General features: G+C 35.2%; 1 protein-coding gene and 1 pseudogene across 1 annotated transcript in view; one reads left to right on the plus strand and one right to left on the minus strand.

Moving 5' to 3' along the window:
* Nucleotides 1-1,620: 1,620 nt before the first annotated feature.
* Nucleotides 1,621-2,439, minus strand: LOC145669981 (general transcription factor II-I repeat domain-containing protein 2A pseudogene; annotated as a pseudogene).
* A 7-nt stretch (nucleotides 2,440-2,446) lies between these two features.
* The window catches only part of LOC145669982 (uncharacterized), a 106,962-nt gene continuing 91,953 nt past the window's right edge, over nucleotides 2,447-17,455 (plus strand). Inside the window, exons 1-3 of the mRNA XM_081738323.1 lie at nucleotides 2,447-2,530; nucleotides 7,817-7,928; nucleotides 12,227-12,280. Coding sequence (XP_081594449.1) covers nucleotides 2,447-2,530; nucleotides 7,817-7,928; nucleotides 12,227-12,280 — 250 coding nt within the window. The remainder of the gene's footprint in view (nucleotides 2,531-7,816; nucleotides 7,929-12,226; nucleotides 12,281-17,455) is intronic.

Raw genomic sequence — 17,455 nt, forward strand, 5'->3', positions numbered from 1 at the left:
ATGGTGGCTAAATTTGAAAATCATCGCTAATGAAAGTATCATCATTGATCTCAGCCACCGCGAAAACTACGGATTTGACATCGGTCATTGTGGATTATTTTTACATGTCTCGTGATCCCCTTTATAATGCCCCCTTTCTTAGCTGATGGGGGCTAAATATGAAAGTAAACGCGGTCTTGAGTTTCACCATTGAGCTCAGCTATCCCGAAAACTATGGATTTGACATCAGTCATTTTCGATTATTTTTACATGTCTCGGAATCCCCCCCTCTGGTGACCCAAGGCCCGCATACAACGGTGGATGAATTTGAAAGTCATCGCTAATGGTAGTGTCGCCATTGATATGAGCAACCGCGAAAACCATGGATTTGACACTAATATCGGTAATTTTGGATTACTTTTACGTTTCGGTATCCCCTTCCCGTTGACCCACGGCCCACAGCCGAATACGGTGAATTTGGAAGTTAATGCGATCGGAGTTTCACCATTGATCTCAGCGACCGCGGAAACTATGAAATCGACACTGATATCGTTCTACTTTTACATGTCCCGGTAAACGCCCCCCTGAGACCCCCTGGTTCGAATTTTGTTGAAAACGCTTTGCCTTGGTGTGGGACCTGGACCAAGGTATCTTTGACCAATATTTGGTAACTCTCGGTCGACTTTTCTGGTCCCCAGGCCGGTCCCGGTAAACGTCCCCTGGAGACCCCCTAGTAAGGAATTAAAAAAAACTCTCCGCCTTGGTCTGGAGCCTAGACCAAGCTACCCGTGACCAAATTTTGAAAAGTTTCGGTCCACTCGTCTCTTCCACAGGCCGCACAAAGATAGACAGACAGACACACGAACAAACTCTATTTTATTTATATTAGAAAGATCAGATTCGCCGTTATTGTATTAGTGCGGTGCTTGAGCGATTGACCGTAGAAATTCAAACTCCGATGAGTGATAATTTTATAGGCTTGTTTTATTACAAGTTTAAACTCTTTAGTCAATAGAGAAGAGGGCGTGAATCATGGGTCAGAGTTTATGACAATGGGTTTTGGTGGGTCTGTGGGTCACAGTGGGTGAGAGTGGTTCAAGGTGGGTGATGGGTCAGAGTGGGTCGCGATGGGTGGTGAAATAATTTGGCCGTGGCTAAAGTTTTCATTGCCCCACACCCTCTCTGAACTACAGTGTTGAAAATTAATCAGTGAAAATCAATTGCAATTGATCAATCAATTGAAAGTAATTGCTGTGGAAATCAATTGCAATTGAATCAATTGCCAATTAATTTCAATTGCAATTGAATTACAGAATTCAATTGCAATTACTTTCCACTACAATTACTTTCAATCAATTGATCAATTGCAATTGATTCTCCTTTTTCAATGGCCAACTGCAATTAACAATTAACCATTACTTATTTCAATTGTTAATTGCAATTAACAATTAAATTTACAGATTAATTGTTAATTGTTAATTCAATTGAAATTTGCCCAACACTGCTATGCAGTCGCGGAAATCTACATCGAGGGAAATTCCTATAGAACTCTTGTAAATTGCTTTTCTGGTGAAATTTCTCTTTAAATTCCCTGTCGCACACTAAGTCTACAAGTTCCAACTGAACATCAGAAGGAGCGTCTTAAATGTTTGTAGAGAATGGGGTGGCAAATACCCTGAAGCTCACCTCCAAACATGTTATGTCCTGAAATCTGGTTTCAAACTCGTCCTTAAGGCTAAGCAGCAAACTGCGGTAATGAGTCAAGTCAAGAAGTTTACCGGACTCTTGTAAGGTGCCTAAGCTGGGAAAGTGAACCAAAATCTTGTTTTCAAATTGATGCGCCCAAAGGGATAGCTTCATTTTGAACGCTTCGATGCGATCGCACATATTTGTAATTAGCAGCTGCAATGAGAGGTTAAGAGCATTGAGATGAGTAGTTATGTCTGCCAAAAACGCAAGGTTGCATCTCCATTGGTCGTCTTTCAGTTCTGGCACGGAATGATCGTTCATATCGAGAAACATATCCATGTCGTTTAGTAACTGAAAGAACTGGTTTAACAAGTTCCCACGGCTCAGCCAGCGCACCTCAGTATAATAAGGTATGTCTCCGTATGCATTATTTAGGTCTTCGAGGAAGGATTTAAATTGGCGGTGTCTCAGTCCATGTTTTCTGAGGTAGCTGGTGGTACGAATTACAACGTTCATGACATCATTCATTGTTACACTCTTTGCACACAACTGTTCCTGATGCAGCATACAATGAATTCCCCTGATATCATGCGACACCCCAAGCTCTTGCAGTTTTTGTTTTAGTCGCGCCACGAACCCTGCTTGCTTCCCAACCATAGCAGGTGCCCCATCGGTCGCAACAGAAACCAGTGCATTCCACGCAAGGCCTGTATTTTCGACACTTTCTTCAACAGACGCAAGAATGTCAGCGCCCGTTGTGGTGCCCTTCATAGGTACTATGTGCAACAGTTCCTCTCGAATCTCCAGATCACTATGTACACCACGAATAAAGATAGCAAGCTGCGCAGTATCTGTAACATCCGTACTTTCGTCGAGCGCCAGGGAAAATGCAATAAACGTTTTCGAAAGTTTCGATAGCTGATTCAAAACATCTGCAAGATGTTCTACGCGTCGCGTAATAGTTTGTCGGGAAAGTGGAACCGATTCGAACTGCTGTATATGTCTTCTGCTGATATTACTATACACTCCTTTATTAGGTGTCCGTCTGTGAAAGAGCGCAACAATCTCGCAATATGCAACGCAATTTTGTAAATCACCCGCACAGAGGCTTCATACGTTCTCTCCCCGTCTTCCTTTTCCTCTTTCAACTTCTGCAATTCTTCTTTGCGAAGATGTCCCTCAAGTTCCCCGTATTGCTCCACGTGATAAGTATTGTAGTGACGTTGAAAGTTGAACTTTTTAAATCCGTGTAATGTTTTAAACCACACTAAACATTTGGCTATACCGCCTTCTTCGACATAATCCTCCTCCCACTGCGTGTTGAACTTAAGTGTGGGTGTAGGGCCATCTTATCGCTTTGAACTCTTTACAACGACTGTGCTCGATACTGGTCGATAAGCAGATGTACACAGGGGGAGTTAGTGGCTAGATAACTAACGTATTATGTATGCAGGTGCCAAAACTGGAAGCACGGATGATAGTAGGCTGAGCATAAGTGACATTAGTCGCAGTCTGCTATACACTAGTAAAGGTGTTTCGTCATGTACTTAATCTTTACTTTTATTATTATTAGACCCTACTACTACTACTACTACTATTATTATTATTATTATTATTATTATTATTATTATTATTATTATTATTATTATTATTATTAGTAGTAGTAGTAGTAGTAGTAGTAGTAGTAGTATTCGGACCAAAGAGAGATGAAAATGGGGATTGGAGGAAATTCATAACGAGGAATTGCATAGTTTATACCGCTCACCTAACATTGTTAGGGTCATTGAGTGTAGAAGGCTCAGGTGGGCAGGCCATGTAGCCAGAATGGAAGAAATTAGAAACGCTTTCATAATTTTAACTGAAAACCCAATTGGAAGAAGACCACTAGGAAGACCTAGGCGTAGATGGGAAGACAATATTAAGATGGGTCTTGCAGAAATAAGAGTACAGAGTAGAAACTGGATCCAGTTGGCTAAGGACAGAAGTTAGTGGAAATATTTTGTAAACGCGGCATTGAACCTTCGGGTTCCATAGGCCATAGAGTTAGTTATTATTATCTAAAAGAAATGTTCAAATGTTGTTAAGAGACTGAAGAACTGAGTTCCGACCAAACACTAATTTGCCGGAAGGAAATTCCAGTACAGTTCAGCCCACTTTAAGCGTTATCCGTGCAACCCACGTTTCATGTTCAAGACATTGGGAATAATTGTTCGTATCATTCAGTTGGAAAGTTTCCTTCCGAGTTTATGCTGTTAGAGTAGGCCTACAACATTGTGACTTTCAAAATCAGTCGGTAACTATCGAAGAAAGACAAGCGTGTAGCTTCAGTCGTTGATATGATTTAACATTTTTTTTTCACTTTTAACAAGCCACCGGCAAGCAACCTGCCAGGGACAATATATTTTTCATTATTAAAAAGACACTCCTTGTTTAAAAAAACAAAAAAAAAACACTAATGGTAGTCACTAATGGTCACACTTAAAAATGGAATCTCTTTGGCTCTCTTAATATTTTGTTTGATTCTTTGCGATCAAAGTAACTTTAAAAGTGGAGTAAGAAATACTATTCTTCCTATTGATAGTGTAATAGTGGATTCTAATCTCCACAACCAACCCCTTGCTAAGCTTATTCGTACACACATACATGCATAAGCTAATTTTCTGGAGATAATACTTAGATAATTACAAACAAGTGCTATAGTATTTTTTTTTCTTATCAACAGATTATCTCTTTTCCTAAAAAGCGAAACAACATAATATAACAAACCCATACTCGGATTAAGAACTTGATATATATATATATATATATATATATATATATATATATATATATATATATATATATATATATATAAATATTGAAAACTGCTTTCCATTGGGCAAACTAGCAAATTTTTATAAATGTAAGCGATGGTTTGAAAATCTTTGAGTTTTATGTCCCACGATTGTGCCGGTTAGGCTAAAGCAGACGATGACTATGAGAAATGAGTGAAATGGTGGAATGAAGAAAGTGGGAGGAAACGGGAGAACCCCGAGAAAACTCACGAGCACGGTGTTTGTCCACCACAAAGTCCACACGGCGCGAGCTGGGATCGAACCAGGGACCACAAGCACCGGAGATGAACGCTCTACCACTGAGCCACTGACTTCTAACTTGACAGCAGCGAAATTTTTATCTTTTACCTACTTTTTGTTTTTAAAATGAGGTATCTTCTGCAAGGTACGTCTTGCGACCTTGCTGATATTATATTCAAATCTAAATGATATAATTTAAATATTGCTCTATTTAATAATTGTGTTTAGTTATAAGTTAGAAATCCAGGCCTGGAGTATATTAATTTATTGGTATACTAGCAGCGTTCACCCCGCTTCGCTGCGGTCACCCCGGAACGCAATAAACTTTGTTACTTAGATAATTTTTACTTTTTCGCTTTCAAGTGATATGATAAAAACCATAGAAGATTGCAGTAAATGTTAACATTATATCGCCTGTCATTTATGTTAACCCGCCCCGCTTCGCTGCGGTCACCCCCGAACGCAATAAACTTTGTTACTTAGATAATTTTTACTTTTTCGCTTTCAAGTGATATGATAAAAACCATTATAACGCCTGTCATTTATGTTAACCCGCCGAGTGACACGGTCATGCGGGTTGCATATAAATACGTTTATTTTTATACCTATGATGAACTAACAAAGGATTTGTACGTAATGGACACCTGAATGGTCAATTATCTCAAGACACTGGTAATTGAAAATTAAAGTGATATGATAAAAACCATCTAGGGTCCAAATCCTAATAACCCCCCAAAAATAAAAGAAATTGGTTCAACCGTATTAGCGTGATGAGCGGACAAAGGATTTGTACGTTCTCTTTTATATATATAGATATTTATTCACTTATTTTATTATTATTAGAGTAAGGAAATATTTAATCAATTTATGCTGTATATTTATGTATATATATATTAGAGCATCATCCCCTATTATTTAAGAATTAACCATATTATTTACAGTTTAGCTAGTTCTATCGTTGCTTTTTCCATGCTAACTTTTTCTTTTAGAAGCCTGTCGAGGAGGCTAGCTGCTAAATCCATTGTATTTCAGTCTCCCTTACTGGGAATTTTCCATTTCGAGTAGTTGGAGCTAAAAAACTTTCTAAAGAATTTTTGTTGCTATTTTTTTTAGCAGGTCAAAACGTATAAAAAGGCTGCCTCCCCTATCTTCGCTGCTGTGCGTTTTGAGGATTCCTGAATGTAGGATCTTGGCCAGCCAGTCCGCTGCACTGGAAGTGAATAGTGTAGTTTGGAGAGAGTCCCATCTAGTTAGATACTGTATGTAGAAAGAATAGTGATTCTACTACATTACAGACGCCCGCTTAAGCAATTGAGCTTTGGCCGTTAGATAGGATATTCAAAATGATAGGGAGTTAGGAAATAAGTTATTTTTAGATGCTTAATCCTACGCCTATAACAGAGGCTATTGGATTACTATTGCTTGTTTAGAATGGGAGTATATAAGCTTCCTAAGGGTCTATGGCGGAGGTGAGTGACGCACGTATAGACTCGAGGTTTTGGTTCCGTCCTAGTGGAGGAGGAACATTTATTTTGAAATCCAAATGCGTTTGGGTTCGATCCCTGCTTATGTAATTATAGCATATTTAGGTGCTGTAAGAGATTAGAGATTTTCCTCACTGCAACTTTCATTTAAGAGAGTGTTGGAGTGAGTAATTAACCAAATTCCTTTATTTCCTTGAGTGTAAGGAAATTTAGAGCCGTGAGTAAAGGCTGACAATCCTATCCCTAATACCAAACCTATCCTATTTAATTATATGCTTAAGCTAGATAGAATCCTTTTGTGGACTTAACTTGGAGTCCCAGAGACAGGTTTAGGCCAGACAGTGACCTTTGAGTCAAGGTCCCGTCTTTAAAAGCAAGGAGTACGGTCCAGGAGAAACTGAATTCTGTAAACCGTATTTCCACAGGTCCCTGCTATAATAGAGAGTAAATTTGATTAATAAGGAAATTAGGATTTCTAGAGTTTAGATTAAAATACTTCCTTTCTCCATTAGTTATTGGAGAAGGGTAAGAAGGAAGATAGAGAGTGGCGTCCTGAGATATAGGGCGGAGTGGCGTCCTGAGATAAAGTTAGTACTCTACCTTTTAATTAGAGTATTATATTTGTAAATAAACGATTAATCTCCTATCTAATTTCTCGAAATTTCATTTAATATTCTTTGATATGAGCCAAATACCCTAGACATTTTCGAGCAAGTACTTTTGTAAGGACGTAGATAGGAAGTTATGAATATATAGTGAGCTGTTAGTTGTTTTCACCAATTATACGGAATTGGTATTCATACTTGGAAGATTAAGAGATAAGAATAGGATCAGGATTTTTTTCTTTCTTTTTTTTTTCTTCCACTTCAAAGAAGTTAATCTAGTTTATATGTTGATGTGTCATATTGAATTGTTTGTTTCTTATTTAAGTGTGTCTTCTTGCCTTCATGCATATAAATGTGTTTTGAGCATGGGCAGATTAAGGGGTTTCTACTGTGGGGACGGATCTTCCGGGGATTTGGAATATTCCTCAGTCGAGTGTTGGGTCCGGGAGTTTTCCCGCAGCAAATTATTAATATAAAAAATTGAGGTTTTGAGGCAGGTTTTGAGCATTTTTGTGTATAATTCTCTATAATACAACATAAGGGGGTTTTAATTACTTTTTTCAGAGTTATTCATGGGGATCAAAGTCTCTCATTGTCCCTCCCCCCTTAACTACATAGAACTTCTCCCATGGTTTTTAGTCATTATGTAAATAGAAATTCAATCTTTTAGGCAACATACTCTCACTTGAACATTTAGATAACCGATATGTCGAATCAAAATCGTATTAAAACATACCGCCTCAGCTTTTTTTACTTGGAACACTGCAGCCATTGGTGACACATTAAGGTGAATATAATCAATTACTAAAAATTTCTATTAAGACAATATTTTCTGCGGTATAAGCAATCAATCTCACTATCACTATTCATATCAAATTTTTAGAGCTCTTATATGAAAAGTTGAAACTTCGTGTTCAATTATAGCTTTATTCTTTCGTACAGTTCTGTTAGTGGAGTTGATTAATGTAATTTTCTTTTCTTTTAGATACCACTGAATTTTATTCAAGAGCTCAACGAAATCGGCGATATAAACACATTATTTGAAAAATACATCAGCGGAGTTCCCCAAGATGACATTACTTCATTCGGACTTACAAGTAAGTAGAATATATTATGTAGGCCTATGTGTATAAATCGGGGATCTGGAATTCTTAGTCACATACTACGCATTGATGTGTGAAATGAATGCACGAAAGGACCATGGTTTAATGTGAGTTATTTAAAAAAAAAAAAAAAAACATATAGTACAGAGTAATTCGATACCCAAACCATTCCGGAGATATGAAAAGCATGGTTAAATTTGATTTATTCCTTAAAATGGCGTGTTAGTGGGAACAACTTACATATATCAATTTTGATTTACTTAGCTTTAATAACATTACAACAATCCTTTCTACTACGTGTGATTACAAGTTCTCGAAATTACAAAAGTTTAAGCTGTGTTTCAAACTTTATTAATCATCTGTAAAGGTACAGAATTGTTGTGAAAGATATTCTGATCGTCCCATCTATCGAAAACCACCTATTGGTATTAGATGAGGTATTTATGTAAGCAGTTTTTTCAAACTAAAGGGTTTTGAAAAAAGGTCCAATTTTGAATTCTTTGTATCTTCGTTCTTACTCATTCGAAATCCGTGGTATCATGAATACAGTGATGTTTGTGATACTGTAGCGCCCTTAGTTTGCAACATTATAAGTTTTTATTTAACATGAATATTTGAATATATATATATATATATATATATATATATATATATATAGTAGTGCCTTTTCAAAAAATACAATTTTGTTGGGTTGGTAACACTTGATCTTGTGGTATCAGCAGGGCTGGATTAAGGGAGGGGCTTAGGGGGCTATAGCCCGGGCCTCCAGGTGGACAAGGGCCTCCACTCTGATCAAAATCTCAACTGACTATCTAAAAAATAATCATGAAATGACCAAAAATATGAAACATATTCCCTTGACTTTCCTACTGTACTTTCACAGAAATGTATTAGGTTAAGTCAGCAGGGGCCACATATTTTTTCTAGCCCTTGGCCTCCAGATGAGTTAATTCAGCCCTGGGTATCAGAATATAACAGCGTTCCCCTTTCAATATTTGCATGGTATAAAATTTTAGCGGCATTAAAGTTATAAGTGCATTTCAAGATAAGGTGTCCACCTTGTATAGTATACAGGGTAGACCATTTTTCCTGGTTACTCATGTCCGAAATTATTGTCGCATGTCTATAAATATGTTGTGTAGGAATATAATTCGATAACGAATTCTCCCGGTATTTCCTATAATGCGTATAATCGACGAAGACATGTATGTGGCAAATTTCATGTCAAAAGAGCAGTAAATAACAATAAAACGAAAATAAAACTTTCTTGTCCATTTAGCAACATTTTGTTTTATTCATTCTAATTTTCGTATTTCTAATTCTTTTCCTAATTAAATTTACCACAAGTATACATTTCCCGATTATACACACAGTATTAAAAGTACCCTGCAAAATCATTATCAAATTATATCCGTAAAAGAAAAGTTATAGATATGCGACAATCATTTCGGACATGAGAGTACATATAGATAGAATGTGAACAGTAGTCTGAGATCACATGTAAATTTTAGTCGTTATTGTACATGTTATGGTTGACAACGTGTTTTGTTGTCCATGTATGATGTGAATCTTGCACACCCGATATCAGTACTGTTAAACCTTGTGTTGTGATGCGACGGTAGTATGTTCGAATTATACCTTAACACTTTCGAAAGCGGCCAGTTAGTGGAAGCATGTGTGACAAAAATGGCAAGTGTCAGCCACTTCTCCAATGTCATGTAAGCCAGCACAATTAATTGGGACAACCATGTCTGCGAAACATAAGTGGTGGAAAGACAGTATTGTCATAGAGGAGCAAAAGTGGATTAAAACTGAAGTGTATTAAAACAAGTGAGAAAGTAACTTTCACCAAAATGGACTATAGTCTACTGTCACAGATCCCCGCCTCGATTTCCATGAAAATAGTGCACAAGGAATTCCATACAATGGATATTCATGGCAAGTCTGCTATAGCCAAGCACAAAATGACATGTGACTAAACTACTCCAGTAGAGCAAAGGTAGTCCGGTGAACCAACATTCACATTGTTTGCACAAGATGATGTGTATACGTGTGGCGAACATTGTTTGAAACGTAGGCTCGAGATTTTCTGTTAACCTTGAACATATAAGTAACTAGTCGGTCAAAAAAAAAAAAAAAAATGCCTTACCTTTAGACATTACTTGCAACAATAAGAAAATTTCCACTTGATTAATTAATAAGCATGTATGACAGTGTGGGCGGAGATTTCGTGGTTATCTGCATGGTCAATTAAACCCTTGTGTGGTACGATGACTGTCCAGTCTTATGAGCAAATTTTAGGGGACCACATTCTCTCCATGGTCCAACCAAGCTTCCTGTTGGAGATGGCATCTTTCAAGAGTTGGTTCTCTGTCCATGCTAGGACAGTCAGTGGTTTACAGAACATAACTTTCGTACATTTCCTGGGTTCCACAATATCCGGATCTCAATATCACTGAGCCATTGTGCTCTGTTTTAGAAGACTGTGGGTGAACTCTTTTTCTCTACTATCATCTCTAAAATAACTGGAGTGTGGTTTACGGGAAACGTTATATATCCCACTAATGATTCGAACCTATATCAGTTCATCACATACAGGCTGTTTAGGTAACAAAAGATGGTCGTAGATTGTGCTAGGTATATTTTTCATTTATTTGTGGCCTGTTCGTAATTCTGTTTGAGGCCTATATATAATTATTTACAAGATTCAATCAAAAAGTTCCCGGAATTCTGTTGTAGCTCTTGATTATCACACAATAAGTAAACATTTATTTAAAGTAGGCAGCTTCGGAAGACAGACACTTGCTCTACCGCCTCTGCCATTGCTAGAAACATCGATGAAAGTCCTTTTTCGGCATCTTCCGAAGTTCACCCGTCGCATTGGTTTTGATCTCTTCTACAGACTTTTGAGGTATATTTTTAGTACTGAGAAGAGCCAAAAATCCTATGGTGCTAAACTGTTTTTAAGGCTATCACAAGTCCCTGAAGCAGATTTCCCTAATTTGCACATGAACTTTGTTTGCGCTTTACTCGAACTGTGACATTGCGCCAACTGATCAATCTTCTGTTCAGCTACACTGCGTGTTATGACCTGTTCACATTTATAATTTTCATAATTAGACAACCTAAGGGCTATACTGTAAAAGCTGTACGGGCTGTACTATTGCGATCGTATTACAAATGCCAAAACTGTTTTGACTATCCGTCGTATCTACGTATGTATACTTATTAATAAATAAAATGTACCTAATTTAGATAAAATGTTAATATTTTGTCTTATTTAGCCCAAAATACCACACTCAATATATTTTAAAAAAAGCTTGAAAACTTATATTTTTAAAATGTTAAAATTATGAGCAAAAAGTTAACTTCAGAAGGACTAAATGCTCAGATTATTTATAAAGGAAAGATAGAATTAAGAAAATGGAAATGAACATTTTACTTGGTTCACTGTCATTCTCTACAAATAAGGTCCATTTTCTACAGATGCTTATTTATCTGAATAGGACCATTTATTCAGGAGGAAAATATTCTCATTTATATAAACTTAAATCTACAGGATATTTCTCACTATGTTTTACATAGTTTTCAGAAAATACCAGTGTGATTAGTAAGAAAAATGCATATTTTGGCAACAATATATGGAATTTACGAAGACTTCTGAGTAATGTTAAATTTATATTTAGCGGCCTTACTGTAAGCTCACTATTACGCCATATATTCTCTTGGAAATATGGAGCAGAATAATAGTGAGAAAATGAACATTCAATACTTAATTAAAATATTCATCAAAAACATTGTACTTGCACATGATACATTAGCCTTCATATTAGTAAATGCATATTTAAATATCAGCTCAATATGCGTGCACCTGATTACATTTCTCATTTTATGAATAGAAAGTATGATTTTACTTAATTTCCCTTTATACATATAAGTAACTAGTCGGTCAAAAAAATATGCCTTACCTTTAGACATTACTTGCAGCAATAAGAAAATTTCCACTTAATTAATTAATAAATTACTACCTGAAATAAAAATCATTAGTATATTTTAGTTTATTCAAGTTATTGTTAATTATTTTTTATGTAAAAGGCCGTAAAAAGTAAACTAAATTATTGTTTAAAGTGACATAGTTGCCTCCGTAGTATATTTATATCGACTCTTCCGATCAAATTCTTTTATATCGTTTTCTTCAACTGTTGACAGTCCATCAGATGCAATTTACAGTGCTTCAATCTAGTACACAATGCGTAATCTAGTAACATCTAATTTACATTATAATTTTCTAGGTTCAGATATCCTGCACAATTCTACACGAACATCTAGGACCTTCTGGGGCTCAGGTATATCCATCACGCATGAATCACTTTGGTCTGTTACTGGTGTGTAATCAGAGAAACTTCCGTTTCTGTATTCATTATCTTTGGTCATTTAACACTTGGAACACAGTAGTTACACATCGTAGTGCAAGTTCATAACTTATCATGTTCTTCCTACTAACATTTCATTTAACCGATCTCTGAATAGCAGCAACTACAAGGCAAAGTAATCGAACAGAAATTTCGAACTTACTTTTAAGCAAGAAAAAAATTTAGAATTTGAAAGAATACATTAAGCAAAATGATACAGGTTTGGCGACAATGCGTGATATTGGATAGAAAAGTAGTAAGTTATTATTTCTGACAAAATAATAATATCCTCATAGGTTGAAATAATTATGATCAAAAGCTTGAAAGAGAAGGTGATGAAAGTTAAATTTATTGCTGATCAAATAACGATGGTTTGACTTAGGAAGAGAAGAATTACTGACAAGAGGAAGAGAAACTCGTTGGAACATTAGCTAAGAAGGAACTGCATCATGAGGGACGTGGTAAAGGCTATTGTGGCAGGAAAGAGAGAGAGAGGCGAAGAAAACTTACTATATGGACGATATCAAAACAAAAATCGTACATGAAGACCGGGAGCATGGAAGTTTCAGCTGCAGCAAGTGACGTGCCAGTAATGGTGGTGACTTAGAATAATGTAATGAGTGTAAAGGAATTGATATTCAATCATATTGAATACATGACAAATAGTGGAAGAACATTACAAAATAGTAGTAAATAGCAGAGGTATGCATATGTAAATATGATTAAGTGGATTAAGGAGAAGAAAAAGCTTGATTAATTTCTCACAGAACTTGCCGATAGCGATGACTACTTGGCTCAACCAGTATACTTCATTACACTAAGGGATGGCTAAAATATGTGAAATATGGAAAAGATCTGATGTTTGTTAGAATATGAAAGGGAATAAGTCAGTAAATGAAATACGTAAAGTGAGGGAAAATAACCTAAGCAATATAGTTTGATTTTGCTAGAAAGAAAATAATGCGAAAATCTGAAAATTTAGTATCACATGTACTAAAAGATTCTTCTTTTCTATTGAAAAGATATATGCCAGAATCAATGTATAAATCGAAGAATATTCAGCTTAACAACAAAAGGGTCACAAGAAGTGGTGTAGATTTACTGAGATATATTTGCAAAAGTTTTATAAATAGAGACAAGGAAACAACTAGAGTTAATGAACAGTTCAGATCATCCCTTAGTATAACGAAAATCTATTTGCAAAGCAGTTCATTGGAGATTATGATAGTTTACTCTCTGCAGATATAAAATCTATCTTCGATATTATTGGTCATTTTAGGCCAGTTAACGTGTCCAGAAGTCAAAGTTCTATATAGAGAATATTAGGTCCTAAGTATTAAGTTTTCAGGTGGATTACTTGTGACTTCTGGTGTGAAAACTTCTTTCAACACATCGTTTGCCTCTCTCAACTAACGAAATATCCATATTGGTGCAACAGTTAACTGGCTGCATTCCTTACCTTGGGTTGCAGAGAGGTCAGAAGCATTAGACACTTTTCTGTTGCGCGAGGAAGTATCCTCACCTTTCGCTGTTGCTTTTTTTTTTTTTTTTTTTTTTTTTTTTTAAACTAATAGCTAGAGAGTACATTCAAAAGAAATTTCTTAGCCACTTCATCCCAACTACAGGTGTTTGCTTGAGCATACTTCTAAAATGAGACTGAACTTATAATTAATTCTGATATTTCAGACATTTCTGCACTAAGAAAGATTTCTCGGTGAATTAACATGGAAGATGGTGGCAATACTAAAAAGGCGATAACAAGAACTGAAGGCTAATTCATGAAGTTGAATATAAAGCATCGATAAGAACTGAGGAAAGCGTAATTGCCAAGTAGATTCTATAAAGGTATTGGAAGCATTCACCAACTATTGAATGGAAGATTGGAAAAACAAGGAAATGAACAAGTTATTTTCTGATGAATGTAATATGATGAAAAATCAATGGAAGTGGAAGATAACTGAAATTTGAAACAATAGCAAAGAAGATAATTTTCATGTAAAGACTCGGATTAATAATGATGGGGGTTAGGGGGTTCAACCAAGTGACTTCGGAATGAATGTACGTACAATAATGTTGATGAAATGGCGTACATTGTCATTTTCTAAATTTCTCTCACTTTTTTATACTCATACTTTTTATAATTTTGAAACTAACATTATCTTCGCAAATCTTACAATTTATCAAATACGCATGACTTTAGAGGAAATTCGTATTGTGTATATTGGAAACATGGAACTGGAATGCATGAATTTGTATCTTTGGCGTCAAACAATTTTTTCTACAGAATCTTGTAACTGAATAACCCACATACTTCTTCATAACAAATCATAATAAACATCTCTTTATTTACATATCTTGGAAATTACACAATATTCATATTTAGTAACGGCAAATTTGCATGTGCAGTAGGCACTAACGTGGTTGCAGAAAATTATTGCTAGTAGCATGTTATTACTTTATTTCCATGTTGTGGTATAGACAAAATCTGTTTACAAAAAAGAACCTATATTTTACTTGGAAATCACGAACTTCATTGACTAATACTTATTTTTACTTCGTAGTGTGCTGATTACTTTAGTTTTTCAATTCATTATATTTTATTCTTTTTAAGGCGATTTAAGTTCCTTTTTACTATAAGGATAGAATAATTTCTGTAGAAGCAATAACAATAAATTCTTCACTCAATAATACTTTATGTACTGGCGTTTATATACTTTAATATGCTTAACAAGGAATTATATACTTAATGAAATATACTGAGACTATGCACATTATTTGCTGATAACATCTGAACTGTTTTAAGAAGTTGTAATCACTCACCCGCGTGTTCTTAGCAATCGTATGAAATTGACGGCTTAAAGATCTGAGTAATAGCAAACAATCCCACCTACAAAAGTAAGAACACAGATGTTTCAAAATGATCACGATTTCTTTTAAGCGAAAAGTTTGGGACACACGTGGCACTGCAAAGTACACAATGTAATAAGCTTGACTTCTGCAATGTTAGGAAAGAAACTACGCTCATGCAAATCACGTATAAACAAGATAGCGTGTGTTAAAACAATGCAAAAAACTGTGATGTGATATGTAATCTTTGAAAGTTGCCAACACTGAATATTCATACAATGCGACTATTTTGTGTTATATGTCCGACGATAGTGAATAGTACGAAGGAGGCAATATAGTACTGATACTGTGTGCGTTAAGCTAGTTAGTTAGTTTTTGCTTCATTTCCATGCGGTGGTATAGATGAAATCTGTTTACTAAAGGGAATGTAACATTTCATTCCGGAACTACATTTCATTCATATATATATACATATATATAAACAAGATATGAGTAGTAATTAATTATTATATCCAAATGGCCATATTCGAAAACTTCTCAAGGTTAGAGGCATGAAATTTGGTACATAGAGTTCTCATTTAAAATTAGACGTGTTTCAGCTTTTTTTTTTTTTTCTTTTTTCCTCTTTTTTAATTCTTGACTTAGAAGGAAAGAAAAATGAGGAAGGTGAGAAAGCAAAAAAAGATAATTTTATTATAATCCCAATCTTGTAATCCGTTAAAGTTAGAGACAGAAATTCGGTATTTGAACTCATTTAAAATAATGAGATATGTTTTTCAGTTTTTTCTCATATTTGATCTAGAAAATAAAAATAAATAAATAAATAAATAATAAAAAAGTTAGGAAGCAAAAGAAACGCGGATTATAATTATTATAATAGTCGGAGTGCAGTTAGTTGAAGCAAGTATATCCATAGCTGCCAGTGCGCAAGGGATATGGCGAGCAACATTGTCGATGATGACGTCATATATAACTCGTGGCAGATATCAGAGAACTAAATTAAAGAACTGAAAGACCAGATAAAGAGCTCGCTGAACATTAAAGATTTAAAAAAAAAAAAAAAAGAGACATAGGACAAAAACAAAGCGTTCATCCAAACTTAATAAGCTGCCGGAAACTATGGAAAATAAATTTGAAAGCTCTATCAAAAACTATGAATTTGTAATATTTAAGGAATTACGCAAAATCTAGTTTACGCTCTATCTAAATATCCATGTTCCAAAATCCTGTGGTAAACACAGCGATTTGCATAATAGAAGCTGGAGTTCGGGGAAGAACTTTCAGTACTAATTAAGGATAAATGGGAACATTAATGAGATGCCACTTTTTAAGTTTTGATAAAATAGGGGAGAAAAATGAATATTATCTATAGTATTCACTTTCGAAATAAAACTTTTTGAATAATGTAAAATTTTAATCTCTGTTAACTTCGTTCTTTTTGGTAGAAATACGTCGAATCATGTCATAGTACTAAGATACTTTCGATGACAATTGACACGTTCATCTCACTTGCGTTATTTCTATTGTAGAGGTCTCCATAGTTTGGATGTTTACGGTGGTTTGTAATACCGTAGCATCCTCAGTTTGTAACACTGAATAACAAATGTAGTATTGTAAGTTTTCGTTATATATACATAAATTTGAAAAGTAGTGTTATTTAAATATATATACATAACTTTGTCGGGTTGGCAACACTATTAATCGATTTGTATTGTGGTGTATATCAAAGAATGACTGTCGTTATTTGCATGTTATAAAAATTTTATAGATTTTTTTCAATTAGTTTAAAAGTTACAAGGGCGTTTCAAGATAAATGGCACACCCTGTATGTTCAAATTCAATTTAAAATTAGAAGTTTAATTTAATGTTCTTTTCTAATTTTATTACGCTCAGTCTCCTAGCAGAAAATATGAATAACAATGGATTTTCAAAATATCACTATCGTGCACAAATTATTCTTAAATATTGGAATAATAAATAATAATACAATTTGAAATTGTAATATTTATTGAAATGTTAAACTGAAAGTATGACCGACAAAATGCTTCTGCAACGCCACCGCTCGAAACATAAACTGTGAATTATATATGGAAATAGATTTTTTGGAATTTGCAAAAGATCACAAAATTTCTTGACGTTGTCTTAACATAGTACAAAGACCTTACTATCAGTTTCATAAATATAGGCCCCTGGCTTCGCAGTGCTGGCCTGACGTTCACTCAAAACTTACTCTGCATTGTTGTCCCTCGTTAGAATTGTTGA

Source organism: Thermobia domestica, chromosome 14 (assembly GCF_964235325.1).
Source record: "Thermobia domestica chromosome 14, izTheDome1.hap1.1, whole genome shotgun sequence".
Taxonomy (NCBI): Eukaryota; Metazoa; Arthropoda; class Insecta; order Zygentoma; family Lepismatidae; genus Thermobia; species Thermobia domestica.